At 35.1% G+C, this 17,910-nt stretch overlaps 1 protein-coding gene across 1 annotated transcript; it reads right to left on the bottom strand.

Moving 5' to 3' along the window:
* Positions 1-54: 54 nt before the first annotated feature.
* LOC107189724 (acidic leucine-rich nuclear phosphoprotein 32 family member A) lies at positions 55-15,738 on the bottom strand. Its single transcript, XM_015578326.1, has 8 exons — positions 15,470-15,738; positions 7,670-7,813; positions 6,105-6,224; positions 5,902-6,014; positions 5,709-5,815; positions 4,414-4,484; positions 1,541-1,628; positions 55-818 (listed from the first exon to the last, which is right to left on the bottom strand). Exons 1-8 carry the CDS (start codon positions 15,515-15,517, stop codon positions 757-759), a joined length of 753 nt encoding a protein of 250 aa, XP_015433812.1. The 5' UTR covers positions 15,518-15,738; the 3' UTR covers positions 55-756.
* Positions 15,739-17,910: the final 2,172 nt, after the last annotated feature.

Genomic DNA, 17,910 nt, shown 5'->3' with positions numbered 1-17,910 from the left:
TGTTATTTTTAAGAGATGAAATGTATATAGACAATTTTACATTATTTCGTTCTCATGATGTAGTTTCCCTACCTTAATACGTATTTTATAAGTATACGCTCACGTGTATGAGCAACATATATTTATCTCTTTATTTTCTGTCCCAAAAATCACAGAGGCGGAATGCACCTCAATGTATGGTGTAAACCTGTACAAAAGTTGTTCCTCGTGTATTCTAGACTTACTCATAGTACAATAATAATGTCTTTAAAATGTAACTTAGGTAACCTGATTACTGATTAACGACAACTGCATTCCAGCGTGACCAAGTTTTGGCCGACTGGAGCTAACAGACAAATATGCTCCTTCATGTGTAAAACTCCACTGCCGCTTCTGAGTCCATCAATATCTGATCTTCCTCGTTCACTAGGCAACACCACTAATATTCTAGCGATATACTCTATACAAAATATTGTTAGAATAACTAAAACATACTGTGTCCAGCTGGAATGCAGTTCCATCTTTTATGCTATCGTTATTCGCTTTTTTTTCTATTTTATTTTCATTCGTGCCCTTTCTCACCGCAATGTTTTGTTGTTCTACAAACAATTTGCCAGTCAATGATTTACAGATAAATTCACTCAACTAACTGTAGTTTGTCATTGGTCGGTCAATTACTTTGATTCCCAGGTGGTTCACTCGACGTCTCAATTACTGATATTATTTATATGAATTTTGCACTCATTCAGCAATATCAGACCGTTGTTTTTGATACTTCTAGTTCCCCGAATCTGCTCCGTCTTCGTGTTTTCTCTTCTTTCCTCGTGCTGGAGATGACTCTGTACAATGGAAAACAGAAAATGACATGGTATCTTTAAAATTTGTGTGATATGTTTCGTGACGACTTATTCACGGATGGGCGACGACAAACAGCAATACGTTTAGCATCTAAATTTTGAACTACTAATACAGATTGGTACAATGTAATATACTTTTTTCTCTAATTTTATTCTTAAGGCACGTCTCCACCGGTGTTGGCAAATCCCCGATCCGGGAGAGGGGATTTCGGTATTCCCTTTAGACCACGAGCTGGGTGTATGATGTGTCCAGCCTGCTCGAAGACCAAAGGTCTAGGGGTGGCGTTACCCGGGGGAATTATTAACCCTGTCTTTCCACCCAAACCAACTTTATTAGGCCCGGGCCACTTGGAGGTACAGCGTACTCATCCAGGGTGTGGAAAGTCACTAAGATCGGCCCACTACTACCTAGTTTTGGGAGCTATGGAGTCGAACGTCGGGGAATTCAAATCCTTCGTTTCCTAAGGTGAGTACCAGCTTACTCTTGTCTTCACCCACAGACCGAGCCTGTACAAATGGGGGTTTCATCGTCGTACATCTTCATTGAGAGAGAGCTAGTGTGTGTACCTAACCCAGAGGCGCAGCCAGTGTGAAATAAGGGATACAGGGGGAGTTTCGATCTGCGAGGTACGATAAAATTGCGCCATTCATTATATTATTAACGATAGCACGTTTGCTGTTTTATCAGCCCTTACAATACTTACCTTCTTCTTCTGGTTCGACATCTTCAATGTCATCATCGTCTTCCTCCTCTTCCTCATCGCATAAGAATTCATCTTCATCGCTATCATCCTGCATCATACAAAATTTATACTTACATTAATCACATATGCATTGTATAATTACTAATTATTTACAGAAAATATAAAAGTTTTAAATTAGACAGCCATAGCCGAAAAATAATGAATAATAATATTTAATGTACACAAGATACCGTATCTAACACGTTATGTAAGGTATCGAATTGTCAGAAATGTTTACTCGCTCCACCGCTTCTTATTGAATGACTACAGATCTTTATACAGGGTGTCCCAAAATCGCTTCGACTCCCGGAAATGAAGAGTTCCTGGAATGATTTGAAATAACTTTTTCCTTGGCAAAAATGTTATCCGAGGCTTTGTTAACGAGATATTAACGAAAAATTCCGATCAACCGGAGCGCGAGTCTGCCGACCGAGTTCCCGCGGTAGTGATGGCTACCAATTGCAGCGCATAGCCGACGTTACCGCGGAAACTTGGCGGTAGACGTAATTACCTTTCATACGATGTTCGTGGTGCAATAAAAATTTGTGTTTCGATTGCTGTAATGATAAATATCAACCACTTATATGCAATCATACAAAATGAATGTTCGTTCCCACTGTCAAATTGTTGTGTTAACAGTAGAACATATTTTTCTTAAATTGACATAACAATACATGTACGTATTCATAATAGCAATACTAAAGGCGAATATTTTTTATATGCGTGAAAACGAAGTAATGAATCTGCTGGGAATTGATTGCGGCGAAAAAAATTGATAGTAAACTTGCTGTGCAAGTGTTTGGCTACGTAGAACATCTGATAAATTGAAAACAATCGTCCCGTTTCGGGGCCACCAACTTTCCTAACGTAGGAACAACACGTTCGATTAAAAATACATTAAGTGATTGTGTCGGGTGATCAGTGTTAGTGGTCGTGCAGTGAAGTGAGTACGTATTCGCTGGAATAACCCGGACGCACTTGACGTTACAACCCTTAACTTCGGCTGGTGAGGTATACCTGCGATCACCTGCGAACTGGGCGACACCCTGCCATAAACCGCATCGGTCGTCGATGACCAGGATCGGTACAGTGACCTACTGACACAGGTCTGCAAGCTGCAGGTGAATTTCCGAAAGGGTGAATTCTATTCAATTTATTATTGATTATTATTTTTTTACTTTAACGCAAGCTACAAATGACTTTTTCCCGGCAATAATTCTGCAAGTTTCCATACCTACATTTTTCTTTGGGCTTCTTAAAGATTCTGTTTAAAAAAATAATTGTGCATTCGTCTTTTTACGTTACACATGATTTTCTTACATTTATGTTTCATTCATTCATCACCTTAAATGACAAACGAAAGATGATAAAAAGTTCGATTTGTTATGTTTTTCTTCTTTGCTATTATACGCGGGTTCCTGGGATGCATGCCGACTTGCTTGTTCGGAGCTTCATAGTACAAGCTTAGCGCGTAGCCACCGCTAGCGCGGGAACTCGGCTGGCAAACTCGCGCTCCGATTGGTCGGGGTTTTTCGTTAATATCTCGTTAATAAAGCCGCAGATAACATTTTGAGATGGAGGAATTATTCCCTTTTAGATCATTCAACGACAAGCGAATCACTTGTGCACTATGGCTGAGATGAGGGGTCTCCGTAGTAATCCTATTTGGGAGCATCGATTTGTTTCTTCTTGAATTGTGTACAATAAAGAAAGATCGTTGCTTGCTGGGAACCACAAGAAGGTGGTGAGTTCCAGCTATTGTGAAGGGAGAAGGAAATTTAAGAATAAGGATATTCTCATTTCTAAATATTCCAAATAGGTGCCACTGGTAAAAAGTGCGCACGAAAAAACGTAAAAAATTCGGTTTTTTATTTTTGTTTAACTATAGCATAGCCTACGAAAAAATCTTCAAAAAATTGAAGACACTACTTATGATAATATGTCACTACTATGCAAGGATAAATACGCTGCCTTTAAAACTTCAATTTAAAAAAAACTGTTTTCAGCATTTTTTAGCGTTTTTGATTTATCGCAACTAGGGTACTCGATTAAAAAATCAAAAAAAAACTTTATAACACGTGTCTCAGTAAATACTATCTACCAAATTTTTTACAGACTGTGTTCGCGTTATTAAAGAGGAAAATAAAGGAAAACCCGCTAACCCGAATTTTCTCTATTACTACCCTCCTAGTCAAGATAGAGGGTTGAAACTTGGTACGAACTGCTTTTTCTTGTCAAGCTATCAAATGGTTCAACACCCGTTCAAATAGGTCTAAGGGCACTTTTGATACTCCTAATCTTGCTATACCCTTTGTGTGAATCTGAAAAATATTAATTTTATCAAAATCAAATTTCTCAAAAACTATGCGTATAGAAGAAAAACGGTTTACAGATTCGTAATCAGTGTATCAAACACTAAGAATCACACAGTTGGGATCGGAATACTAATCGGCTGTGGGGCAGTGTTATCTGATATGACGAAATATGTTACAATATAAAGGCAACAAAATTTCTCAGTCAAAGGTGAGTAGTTTCCTTTACACGTTTGAAACTACGTGACAGGGATGCAGTCCATGTTTTCTCATATTATTTCAGTTCATACTAAACGGTTTGAGCATACTGAACATTGTACATATTCACTAAATCAATCGATTTCTTATTTTCCCAATAGAATGTAATGAAAATAATGCCTCTGAAACAACTTTCCAAACAACTCAATATGTATCACCAATATTTTTTGTGATAGTCTTTTAGTAAACAGTGTTATATTTACAAATATTCAATTCTGTGTGTAGTTATAAATAAAAACATAACATGTATTATAATTGGCTTACCTCCAGACTATCCTTGTATACAGTTTCTAAACCTACACCGCCTTCGTCAAACTCATCATCATCCTCTTCATCTGAAATTACAACTATATATATACATATATATATGTATGTATATATGCATATATATATACACATATATTTTTAGTATTTCATACAACCTAAATTAATATTGATAAATACTTGTGGCTGGTATACAATCTATCTCACCTAAGACCGAACACCCTGTTGCGGACAGAACCGTGAGAGGTATGTTGTTGCTTCAAACGAAAGAAAACTTTCGTTTAATAAAATTAAGGGTTTCGAGTAGTCGTGTCCGTAGACAAAGGGGCAATAAAACGTCTGCGTTGCAGGCCCACGGGTCTGTCAGCAGCGGGGATTTTTTGCATGCCATTAAACGGAAAATATAGGAAAACCCGGATAATCCGAATTTTCTCTGTTACTACCCTCCTGGTCGAGATAGAGCGTTGAAAATTCGTACACATTGTTTTCTTGGTAAGCTATCAAATGGCCCATCATAAATCCAATTCGTTCTAAGGCACTTTGACCCCCTTATCGGGCTATACCCTCTACTTTTGTATCTATTTGTATAACTATGCTTTCCAAAATAAGTAACTGTATCCTAAAAATTAATATGAATTGAAATGCAGATTCGTTAATACACGTATATTCAAATATATGTGAAACAGTACACGTATATTTAAATATACGTGAAACAGTACAAGCGTATTCAATACACATGAACTTAAACTGACACGAACTGACGTATGTGTACGTGTAATACACGTGTACACGCGTGTTTTTAATACACGTTCAGAATCACGACCTCTAATAAAAACTCCTTAAGCCTTCATGATATCCTAAACACTATGATTATCCTACCCTACATCCTTAACAATAACACTATTTATTGTGATTTACTTACAAATTAAAAAAGTATGTATTGGATATAATAAAAAATAAATGTTTAGTACTTGCTGTGGGAACTGAACCACATCCAAAAAAAACTTTTTTTTGTTTATAACTTTTTAATAAAACACGATCGACGGCTGAAACCTTCTAAAGGTCACTGAGGAGGGTGATCTTGACAACGTATGTCAAGATCAAGGTCATCGGAGCTGCCTCCCCTATTTTAAATATTTGCTTAAAGTTTTTCCATATCTCTAAAAATAACGGAGATATTCAAAATGACTAAAGATATTGAGTCAACCTAGATGAAGCCACAAGTATTTATGCAGTATAAATTTAGGTTGTATGAAATACACTGACTACACTATGTACTTTTAATTTCGACTTACCTGCCTCACTGTCTTCTTCATTGGCATCTCCATCGCCATCCTCATTTCCATTTACTTCGTCATCTTCTCCTTCAGTGTCGTCTACTTCACAGTCATCTATATCAAATCTGTTGCATTAAATAAAAAAATTAACAACATTAAGATGAAACTCATGAGATGGTATTTTGTATAAATGACAATAATAAGTACATACCCATCCAGGTATCGAAGACTAGGAATAAGGCTAAAGACTTTGTCTCTATAGTTGTCCAACTCTGTTACTTCATTGTTAAATAGATCCAAATTTTTCAAATTTTTGAACTCTTTCTACAAATGTAAACACAGTTGTTAATAACTTTATAAAGCATTTAAAATGCATAAAATACTTCAAGAAAAATTATATATATGAAAACTTACTAAAGGTTGAAGTGTGTCAAGATCTTTGATCTTGTTACCACTAAGATTAAGAGTGGTTAACTTTGGACTCGATTGAAGAAGATTTAAACCACCAGAAATTCTATTGTCACTAAGTTCCAACTGTGCGAAACAAGGATGGTTTTCAATGACACATGCATATTTTCCTTAATTCTCAGCATTATTTTAAAATAAATCGTCATTCAATTAAATAAATAAGAACATAAATCCTAGCGAATTCAATATATTTTATATATGTACCTATGTATAGAAACTAGAGATGTACCGACTAGGGTTTTCGCCGACTGACCAACTAGGTGATAATTCGGCCATCAAGGAGCCGACTACATAGTCAACCGACTGTCGGCTTTACCGATCATTTTGAAACACTGCTATAAAACGCGACGGATCACTTCGTTTGTATAATAAATTAACAAATTTAATTAATGTGGCTCCAATTACCTTCATTACAAAAAAAATATTTTAAATTTATGATTGTTCAATATTACTGTTGTGTTTGCTAGTTATTGCGGGCCGAGTGAATCAAAGAGTTGAGATGACCACCTAAGGATAGCCAATTCCATCCTGACAAGGATCCTCACAATCAGTGAAGGAGTGCTTGAGCAGTGAAAAACACCTTAGTTCGCGTTAAAGTTTATTGTATGATTACTTGACACGAGAACACGATTCCACACAGAGGGCACTAGAATACCGCGAAATGGTAATCGAGAATACCGTACACGAAACAAGAATGGCGACCTCAAAAATCGTTTACGGAAATCGCCGAATATCAGCACGTATTATACTCAAGCGTCGAGAGCGATAAATCTAACATTTGTGATACAGTGGACTCTAACTATATTGTCATGGTCGAGGCTGTAGGGAGTAAAATAGCGATGAATTCAGAGCCCCCTCCATGCTAAATTCTGCTGTTACAGCCTCGACGCCTGCGCAAAAGCTGAATCGTGCTGATGCGTTGGCGTACGCAACGTGGTGGGAGGCGAATTGGTGTACGCGAAAGTACATGTGCAGGGGAAGTGCCTCGCGTGGCAATATGTTTAGTGGCAATGTAGTTAGAGTCCACAGTACTAAGGTGACTGACGCGCGAACTGAGAACGAGAGGTTTGTCAGGATCCGTGATTGTTACAAAGGTTCACGACAGAATGAATGGCGAGCAACGAAATTTCTATCGGCTTTGATTCAAATTTCGTTGGTATATCGAGAAAAAGGACTGGATTGGTTCCATGAATATCGATCAACGCGAAAATATCGATAGATAATCGATAATTTGGACATAGTTGCGCTGATCCCGTAAAATCGTTGACGCATGTGCTCTCACGAAACTAAAAATGTTAGAGGACCCGAAAATGGGAGACTCGTGGGGTAATTTGAAACAAGTTTTTCCTTAGCAAAAATGTTATCCGAGACTTTGTTAATGAAAAACCCCGACCAATCAGAACGTGAGTCTGCCGGTCGAGTTCCCGCGGTAACGTTGGATACACCCTGCGATTAGTAGCCTACACTAGTCGATACATCTGTCACAGAAACTCAATGAAATTGTTATATACCTTCCTAAGACTTGTCAATTTTGGAAAACCCTTTAAACTGGTAAGACCCACATTGATGAGACTTAAAGATTCTAAAGCAGCAAATTCATCTGTCAAACCTACGATATATGTACTTCGGCAATTGTCAAGGACAAGTTCTCTGATCTGAAAAAGAAACATTGTACACATGAACAACCTTGTTATCAAATAAAATTACAGATATTATAAAATATACCATTTCCTGTTTTGCATATTATAGTACATTAGTTTTTCTGAATTGACAAAAATAATCCATATCAAAGCTCGTACGTCATACCTTGTATTGTCTTTACAAAAAACTCAAACAAAAATTTCATTATATTTTATTATTATATTAGTTATAACACTCCTTTCACAGCAATGATGAAACAAATTATTGACAAAATATTGTTTACTTTTTAATTATAAATATAAGATAAATAATAAAGGGTATAGCAGGATAAGGGGGTCATAAGTGCCCTTAGACCGATTTGGACTTGTAATATACCATTCGATAGCTTGTCAAGAAAAAAACAGTTCATGCCAAGTTTCAACCCTCTATCTCGACTAGGAGGGTAGTAATATGGAAAATACGGATTATCGGTTTTTCCTCTATTTTCCCTGTTTAACGACGCGCAAAAGTTCTGTACAAAATCTGATAGATAGTATTTATCGAGGCGCGTGTTGAAGATTTTCTTGCGATTGTTTAGTTGAGTATCCTAGTTGTGAAAAATAAAAAATAACGAAAAATACTTTTTTCTTATTGAAGTTTTAAAGGCGCCGCATTTGTCCTTTCACAGTAGCAACATATTATCGTAAGTAGTATCCTCAATTTTTTGAAATTTTTTGGTAGGGTGCACCGTAGTTTAAAAAATCAAAAACCAAATTTTTTGGTAAAAAAGTAACTTATACTCTGAATTTTTGTAGTTCCTTTATTAATTAAGTATATATATGTTATATATTATTTTAGCAAAATAATATATAAACTAAAAAAATTAAATTAACACAATTGCCTGACACTATACTATGTCCCTTATATGTGAAAATATTTAGTCACATACTGACAACCACCGACAGCACAGCGGCTAAGTGTTCGACTTCGAAACCGCTGCAAACTCGACCAGAAGTTCTAGTCCCGCTTGGACTTACTTTTCTTTTTATTATATTCATTATATTTTTTTTAATTTCTAGCTAAATGACAATGACCAATATTTATTTAAAAGCACTTCTAAAATAGTTTAAAATATTTTTATTCTAAAATATGTACAAAAATAATTTTGGAGCAGTTTTCATCACAATCGTTGAACTCTAGCTACATATAGTTTCCTTTGCGGGATTGTTTGTAATTTTCTACGTTAAATGAATACATTGAATCCACCAAATAATCATAACGATAGGTATTCTTAATACAAAGATCATGTATGTATTTAATATCGATATATACAAATAATCCATAATATCCAAAATATCATTACTAGGGCACGTGGAAGGAGAAGCAGCAAAATAAGAAAGAAGACTGTGGACGTCAAACAGTTACATTTGCTGCAATCTACCCACGATGATTAAAGATAAAGGCTTTTAAAACTAAACACCATATATTCATTTAACGTAGAAAATTACAAACAATCCCGTAAAGGAAAAGATACGTAGCTAGAGAAACAATGCAATGAAAACTGCTCCAAAATTATTTTTGTACATATTTTAGAATGAAAATATTTTAAACTGTTTTTAAAGTGCTTTTAAATCAATATTGCTCATTGTTATTTAATTCGAAATTAAAGAAAATATATAGTAAGTAATGTAATAAAAAAAAAGTGAGTACAGACGGAGCTCGAACCCGCGGTCGTTCTTACTTACTTACAAAGTGTTTTTTTTTTGCTTATTTTAATATAATATATCTTAAAAAAAAAAATTTATTAATAAAAATTTATTAACTAATAATAAATGCAATCGATCTTATTTTAGTAGTTGTAAGTACTTTAGAAAATGTTAATGTAAATTTTACAAAAAATTTGATGTTTTCGTAAATGTCCTAGGCATAAGTAACGTGATTTCTAACGGATAACTGTCCGTTTCAAAATAGGGACATTGAATATGAAACACCGGGTCATGATACGAAATCGGTGTTTCAAAATACGTACAGACCTTTACTTTAATTTTTTAATCATATTATTTTTTATTCGTAATACATATACATTTTGTGGCTCATTATGTAATCACAAAACATTTGTATATCGAATGGTAAGCAAACTTTCAAAGTTAACAGATTAAATTTTTTAAATTATATGATAATCGAATAACCCCACCAAAAAGCGTTTCATAATCGGTACGTTTACCTTATATAAATTATAGTAATTAAATTCACTTAAATTACGTTAAACGTCCAATTGCGAAACCGCTGCAGAGTTTTTGGACATCGGTTCGAGCCCCACCAATACTCAATTTTTTTTTCAATTACTATATATTTTTGTAATTTCTACTTAAATAACAATGGATTGTATTAATTTGAAAACAGATTAATAATATTCACAAAAATAATTTTGGAGCACTTTGTATTGCACCGTGTCTCCAGTGGCGTATCCTCTCAATTATGACACTGTTTAACATTTTCTACATTAAATGAATATAGGAATTTGATTTTAAAATCTCTTACCTTTAATAATCTTGGGTGGATTGTGGCAAAGATGATGCGTAACCTCCTGAGACTCCTTTGCTATTTCGCCGTTTCTCTTTCCACGTATCCTGTTAATTATAGGATTATTTATCTTTTTCGACACTAAAGAAATGTATGAAGTTTGTTTTAAAAATATTTGTCAGGATTGTTTGGTGGATTAAAGCAAATATCTTGTGTAGTGTCCTCAGTCTTCATCGCTGTCTTCATTGATTTTAGAACCAAATTCGAATATTCATTTAACGTAGAAAATGTTAAACAGTGTTGTAATTGAGAGGATATGCCACTAGCGACATGGTGCAATCAAAAATGCTCCAAAATTGTTTTTGTGTTTTTAATCTGTTTTCAAATAAATGCAATCAATTGTCATTTAATTAGAAATTAAAAAATATATATATAGTTATTGAAAAAAAAATTGAGTACGAGCGAAGAACGAACCCATGTCCAAAAATTCTGCAGCGTTTTCGCAGTCGGATGCGTAACCACTATGCCGTCAGCGCTCTTGGGAACAGGCTAAATATTTTCGCATATAATGTGCATATAATGTAATTCGTACCCGGTTTACCTTACTGTCCCATACTTATGATAATATATCGCTACTATAATTATATAAAAGTAGTCGCTCTAAGATTTAAATAAGAACAAAATTTTGTCGCCATTTGTTTTGCGTTTTTAATTTTTCACAGCTAGAATTCTCTACCGAAAAAAAGCAAAAATTCTCAATTACGTGCCCTAGTGAGCACTATCTATCAAATTGATTTCAGAATTTTTGCATGCGATTAAATAGGAGCAATAGAGGAAAAACCGCATCATGAAAGTTTTCCCTGATACTACTCTCCTGGTTGAGATAGAGGGTTGAAACTTGGTACAGGTTATTTTTTTTATAAGCTATAGAATGGTGTATCGTAAATCCAATTCGGCCTAAGGGCACTTTTGACTCCATTATCCTGCTATATATCCATTGTGTTTTCTATTATTTTCATTTTTTTTTCAGATACTGTTACAGAATTAAATTTAGCAACATTAATATCTTTTTTTGTCAATTTTGTAATAGAAATTTGCCTTCATGGATAGATCAAATCAGTTATGATTCTTTGTTATTTTACACAATATTACTTACATACGTCGTTACATACGTCTAAAATGAAGACGTATGATTATTTTTTCCTTGGGTAATGGATATGTTGTCATTTACGAATAAACAGTTTAACTAATTAAAGTTTTGTCTTGGTGAAAACGGTTGCTAACTCAAATTGCAACACTTTCGTGTAACAGGATTCAGAAGTAATAACTACAGCACTGTTGCATGGACTCATAGACACAGAAATATAGACTGCGCGTCTCCCTGAAAACGGGCATCTCAAGTTTAAAAAGAGGTAGATAGCTTTCGAAGAACTTGGCATCTCTTTTTAAATCTGGTACTGATCTGTATACAGGGTGTCTTAGCAAACTTGATCACCTCGAATAATGACTTAACGGTAAACTTTATGAGAATTTTGTGGCGTGGAACTTAAATGGCATCAATGGGCAGATCTCATAAAGTACGTACTTTTTTGTGGGTGGAGGCATTTCAGAGATTTCAGGGTCACCTTGATTTTTTTTTAACGGAATTACCATTTTTTGTACCATACATCGATAGAGTATCAAATTCTGAGTAAAAATGTGTTGATTTTCGTACATTCTAAACCCAATAGTTAACGAGATATTTACAAAATAATCACTGTATTGAAGTTGATGGGCAACAGTTCAAGCACATGTAGCTTCCAGATAGTAAGTACGTATTAAAAATTATTTTGTAAATATCTTGTTAACTATTAGGTTTAGAACGTATGAAAATCAACACATTTTCACTGAGAATTTGATACTCTATCGATCTATGGTGCAAAAAAATAGGTCATTCCTTAAAAAAAATCAAGGTGACCTTGAAATCTCTGAAATTCCTCCAACCACAAAAAAGCACGTACCTTATAAGATCTGCCCCTTGATGCCATTTAAATTCCACGCGTCAAAATTTTTATAAAGTGTACCGTTAAGTCATTATTCGAGGTGATCAAGTTTTGATTTTGAAGGTACGCCATCTTTAATAATTAACCACCTTCGTCGCCTGTATAACTGAACAGTAAGTAACGCTTTTCATTCACACGTATGCCTATTCACACAGTTGCCTCTTTAAGAAATTGCTACAGGTAACATTGGCAATGATTGACGAGATTGGAGTTAGCTTTATTTAATTTCTGACTGATTTATCGTTCGCGTCTTATGTTCTTCATGTGTAACAAATAAGTACATACTTTGTATTACGCTACAAATTATATGAAAAAGCATACATGTGAATGGAGAGCGTTAGTTACTGTTCAGCTATCCAGGCGGTGGAGGTGGTTTATTTAGAGCACTATAGAGGAAGGTATTCGCATTCGCCATTTTGGGTCCAGGTGAAGGCACTATAGTGATGAGTATGTTCATTCGCCATTTTAGGTCCTCTGGAGAGAGAAAGCAATGAGAGATACCACCTGAACCCTCTGTAGATTTATCCATCTACTGGATCCAAAATGGCGGATGAACATACCCACCTCTCTAATGCCTGTGTATTATCAAAGATGGCGTATCTTCAAAAGTCAACAACCAAATATACCCCATCCCGTATGCATATATACAGATCAGTACGGGGTTTGCGTCTTGAGTGGTTGACTGAGCTATGTTAGAAAAAAATAGCAAGTCCTCCAAATGCAACCCGTCTAATTTTAAAGTTGGTACGCCGGCCCAGGATGACGCGCAGTCTACATATATTCTGTGTCTATGGATGAACTGCATCGCAACGCCGGCAGTTAACCTGACAAGCGCTTTCATATGCATGTATCATCGTAAGGAAATTAAGAAAAATAAATATAATAGTATCGAATGTTGGCTAACTAACATAATGTAGTTTGTTACATTATGGAGCACGTGGAAAATAGTCATTTCGGGTTTCTCATGGTATGTCTAATTGTACGCGTGTCAATTGATAACAGAATGGACTCGTCCAATATGGCTGCACAGTGATCACTAACATGCTATGGAATAGAGTTGCAGATAAAACTCATAAAAAGATATACATGCAATTTGGTCATCATTGTTTGTAAACTTTAAAGACGTTTTAAATATTTTCAAATAGTAGATATTCAAAATACTATAGAAATGTGATCATGGATAAGAATATTCTCACGCGCACCGCAAAATAATCGCGACGTCTACTTGCATCCACATCTTAAAAGCATCTCACGCACCACATTGTCTACTGATAATTTGCATCATGTATTTTTATTAGATACGACGAAAACATACCGGAAGCGCGAAACATAAAACAATTTCATGAGTAAAATTATGCACCATTAGATATTTGAAAATATTTAAAAAAAATACGTAAAAATATTTATCGTGAAGTAATTCGTAGTACAATCCACAGTTTATAGATTGTTATTCCCCTTATAACTGGATACTGAATAGTAGAAACACTTTTCAAATTGTATACAATATTTTGCTAGTAAACTTAATTGTCTATTAAGAAACGATAATGAAATACATTAACCAATAATAACTTTCAATACAGACAAATCACGAAATTAAAAACATAAATGGGAACATGACAATGAGACGAAGTATACGAAGAACAACGTTTCGATTTCGTTATTTCTTTAATTCATCAGTTTCAAAACATCGTTAAATTTCAATGGATTGAAGTTCTCGAAGCACCGAAAAGTGCAGTGAAAAAGACTGTTAAACTTAAGCACACTACTTTGTGTCTAAGTGCGAAACACTACCGGAAACGCCACCTTGTTTTGTCAAGTTTTTTTTACACGTTAGTATTTAATTCGAAAGGAAGTGAACCGAAAAACAACATTTTAACGTATCGTAAATAATCGATTTGTTTGAATCATCTTTAAAGAATGATTGCTTTTATTAATAAAAACACGTGTTTGATACATGGTGGGTTGAACGGGAGGTGCTCCGAGAGGCATCCACACACGCTATAATGTGATCACATTTGCGTCTAGCATAACGTTTCTTATGAGAACAAAATTTATATTTAAGTAGGTATTTCACCAAAATTTTTGCTGCAACAATATTTTGTTAGTACAAAAAAACTATATTATACACAATAACACTGATACTATATCCCTGTAACGGAACATATTTATGTATGATCATATTATTAAAATAAACGGAATAAAAGTTTTTTTTAATTTTTGGATAAAGTTAAGTGAAGATGAGTTAATAAAAAGTTCAGACAATCATGCTAAAAATCTGAATGTTTACACGATGATGAATATTGTTTTTTAGATTCACTACGGAATCAACCATTGTAAAGGACCACTGTCTCCATTGATTAAACATATTTTACTGTTTATGATGCCAACCATTTAGAGTTTGTTTTGGTATTACAATGCACGACATATAATCTATACGCATAAATTCGTACACTAAATACAGTATAAAAATCAAATACTTTTGAGAGTAATATAATTATTACAACTATGAGTTGCATAGCATTTACTTTGAATGCAATAACATATCAACGACGCGATAAGAAAGGATCGGTGAATCAGTAGAAAGCTCATATATATACTGAAAAAAGTTTATGAGCGATTGGTTGATCGAATTCGTTTGTCGATTCCGTCAAGTAATCAACTATTTTATCTCCCTGTTTTGTAGCTAATACTTCGTTTAAATTTGTTGCCAAACTACAAAAAACAATTAATCACGGAAATTGTAACAAAAAAAAAGGAAGTAAAGTAAGCAGAGGCGACGGAAATGTAAGAACTACTGAAACGTCAAGAGAACACGCCATGTCAGTTACTCTTATAGCAGTCGTAGTGATCTGGTGTCGGTGTCGAGAACACATCTTGTCCGATAAACCGTCGAAGCCACGCGGTCACCATCAAGAAATCAAAGTTCTCGTGCGTCCTCAAGGAGCCGAGAGTGGCGTTGTAGAACGAGTGCATGGTAACAGGTCGCGAGAAAGAACTCGATTTTGTACCCGCTCTAAAAGTTGCACACGACAGAAAAACAAGCACGCAACACACAAACCACGGATATCTGCTCTCGTGACGAAAGGAAAGCGATTGAATAAAATAAGTGGGGCTTATTTGGCTTACTTCGCCGGGGGATCTTCCCCGTTTCTCCAGATCTATCCGTTTCTCCATGGCCGGCAGACCCTTTGCAATTCGTACACAGATCACTGCACCTTCCTGCGTCACAACACCAGTCGCAACCTTGCTTTAAAACTGGGAATATGACGGACGGACCACGGTCGGTCAGCAATCGGAGAGAGAGACACCACCGTATCGAAGAGCCAACCCAACAGCGGTTCGATTCTGGCCTAGGTCTTCTATGCTCTCTATACTCGACTCACCGGACTGGCGGGGCCCCCACACAATAACAACCCACGAAGCGGGAAAGGAAACACATGCTGCACTAGTTTTGAAGCGACCAATCCTGTACTCCCCTTCACTGACGGCAGTGATCGAGGGGACATCTTGTGGCAGTTAGGAGAACATTAATTTCAGCGCGTCTTAATTACTGACCTCTATCACAGACGAGGTATAGGAGTAGACATTTCATCCAATGTATTTTTGCGGCTCACTTTTCACCCCATTTCCATTTTAGTGTCACTACCCAACGCAAATTCACCGTTCTCAAAACATAGCGGTCGTTAAAATCACAGGCTTTTTATGGTGTCGGTACTACAGTTTAGGTGGGCCACCAACTCCCGTAAGATGAAAGGTCTATTCTTATACCTCGTCGGTGCCTCTATATATTAACTGGATAGTGATCCCGTTTTACACCCGTGTTCCAAATTGAAGACCCCGAGCGCCATTTTGTATAGAGGCAGCTTTTTACTTTTCAGCGGTGAATATGAATTAGTAATAAAGGGAAATATACCTATCTAACGAATGCATGTGTGAAAGTCGGAAATTATTATATGAAATCAAAGAAGCAATGAGAAACAAACGTACATAATACAAAACGAAAGGTATAGATAGCCTAAAAAAAGAAAATAGATACTGGACTAATTGAGTTAAATATACAAACATTAAATATAAATATAAAAAAATTTTATTCCTAGCAATAAAAGTACATGTGCACTGACGAGCAAACTCGGCTTCCTATAGGGGAAAAAGCAATCTAGGTGTAAGTGCCTCCTACCACTTGGTGTCGTAAATTACTGAAATTTATGTTAAATTAATGTTCGATTTAACATTTATTTTAGTACTTGAATCGTTTCGAAACTCATAATTCTGATGAGGTACATGTTTTCATTTGAAATACAGAGAGTTCAGAAGCATTTCAAGCATTGGGATTTCCAGCAGGTGTTTCTGAAAATAGTATTAATTTTACTTAATGTGCTTTATATTCTGAAAGTAAAATAAAGAATATTTAAAAAACACGACATATTACTGTCAAATAGCGGCAACGTAACTATGGTAGGAATTGCATTGTTCTTCAGAGTTAAATTACAGGCATCACAACCTGGTTTACGAAAAATCCTTTTCAAAACGATTGCTACAAAGCAAACTTTTCTCATTTGGGACGAAGTCTTCTAAATTCATTGCTGCAACCCATTTCTGAAGCAATACTGCACTATGTAATGGAAATCTGCAAAAATAGGAAGTTAAACTTCACATAATGCCAATACTGAAACAATATTAATGAAGTTATATAAAATAGTTTATGTACGAACTTTAAATTAAATTGTTATTAATTTTTTATTGTACTTTAAATAATTAGATCGCATCTGGTAATTAAGCATTAAATATTTTATTTTAGTTATTGTAACTTAAAAGTAAGCTTGTTAATTAGAATAACTCATATATTACTTGCGAAATGATCTGTTTTTATCTTGTCCTCTTGCAACCTAACAGAAGACGCAAGCAGATTCATATTGTCCGAATAAAGTAGGAACGCTTCTTTCTTGAAAACATTTTGTTCTCCAAATGCTTGGTGTTTTTGGAAGGTAGTTTCAATCCAGACCCATATTTTGTAACAAACGACGCAAATATTCTGCATCATTCAACGGAAATTTATATGAACCAAACAAAAAAATTTTTTATTTCCTTAGGAGTATTTATTACAAGTAAGAAGTATTTAGATAATAAATTAGATTCCACTTAACCTACAAATAGCATATAAATTTAATTCTATTTATTTTCTTTTTCGCTACAAAACATACACGACCTAACCATTCTGATTACTCAACTGCACATGACTGTACAGAATAACACAGAATTCTTAGCACGTGGTACACACAGGTATACATGTGGGAAGAATAACGAAACGCAATGCAGACGCATTTTCAAAACCATTTCTCATTGGGTGATACAACGGAAAGTTTCCCATGTTTGCTGAAGGTAATAAGAAATTGCTTAAGCAGTTGCTTGAGGCGCGACTATGAATCCCGCCCATGGTCTAGTAGATGTATATGTTTTTCGTCAAAAAATCGAAAAAAATCCAATTTAAAGCGTAGAACGCGTAGAAGATGCCCTGTGTTGAAATTACCAAATGAAAGTAAGGATGTAAACGTAGAGGTAATTAAGTA

The sequence above is a fragment of the Dufourea novaeangliae genome, unplaced genomic scaffold (assembly GCF_001272555.1).
Source record: "Dufourea novaeangliae isolate 0120121106 unplaced genomic scaffold, ASM127255v1 scaffold162, whole genome shotgun sequence".
NCBI classification, from domain to species: domain Eukaryota; kingdom Metazoa; phylum Arthropoda; class Insecta; order Hymenoptera; family Halictidae; genus Dufourea; species Dufourea novaeangliae.
This window is presented reverse-complemented; position numbering and strand designations above follow the sequence as displayed.

Coding starts and splice junctions, on each gene's coding strand:
- LOC107189724 (XM_015578326.1), bottom strand. CDS start 15,517: ATGGAGAAACGGATAGATCTGGAGAAACGGGGAAGATCCCCCGGCGAA. Junction 6,225..7,669: donor AATTGACAAGTCTTAGGAAG/GTATATAACAAT, acceptor TGTTTCGCACAG/TTGGAACTTAGTGACAATAG. Junction 1,629..4,413: donor TATACAAGGATAGTCTGGAG/GTAAGCCAATTA, acceptor TGTATGATGCAG/GATGATAGCGATGAAGATGA.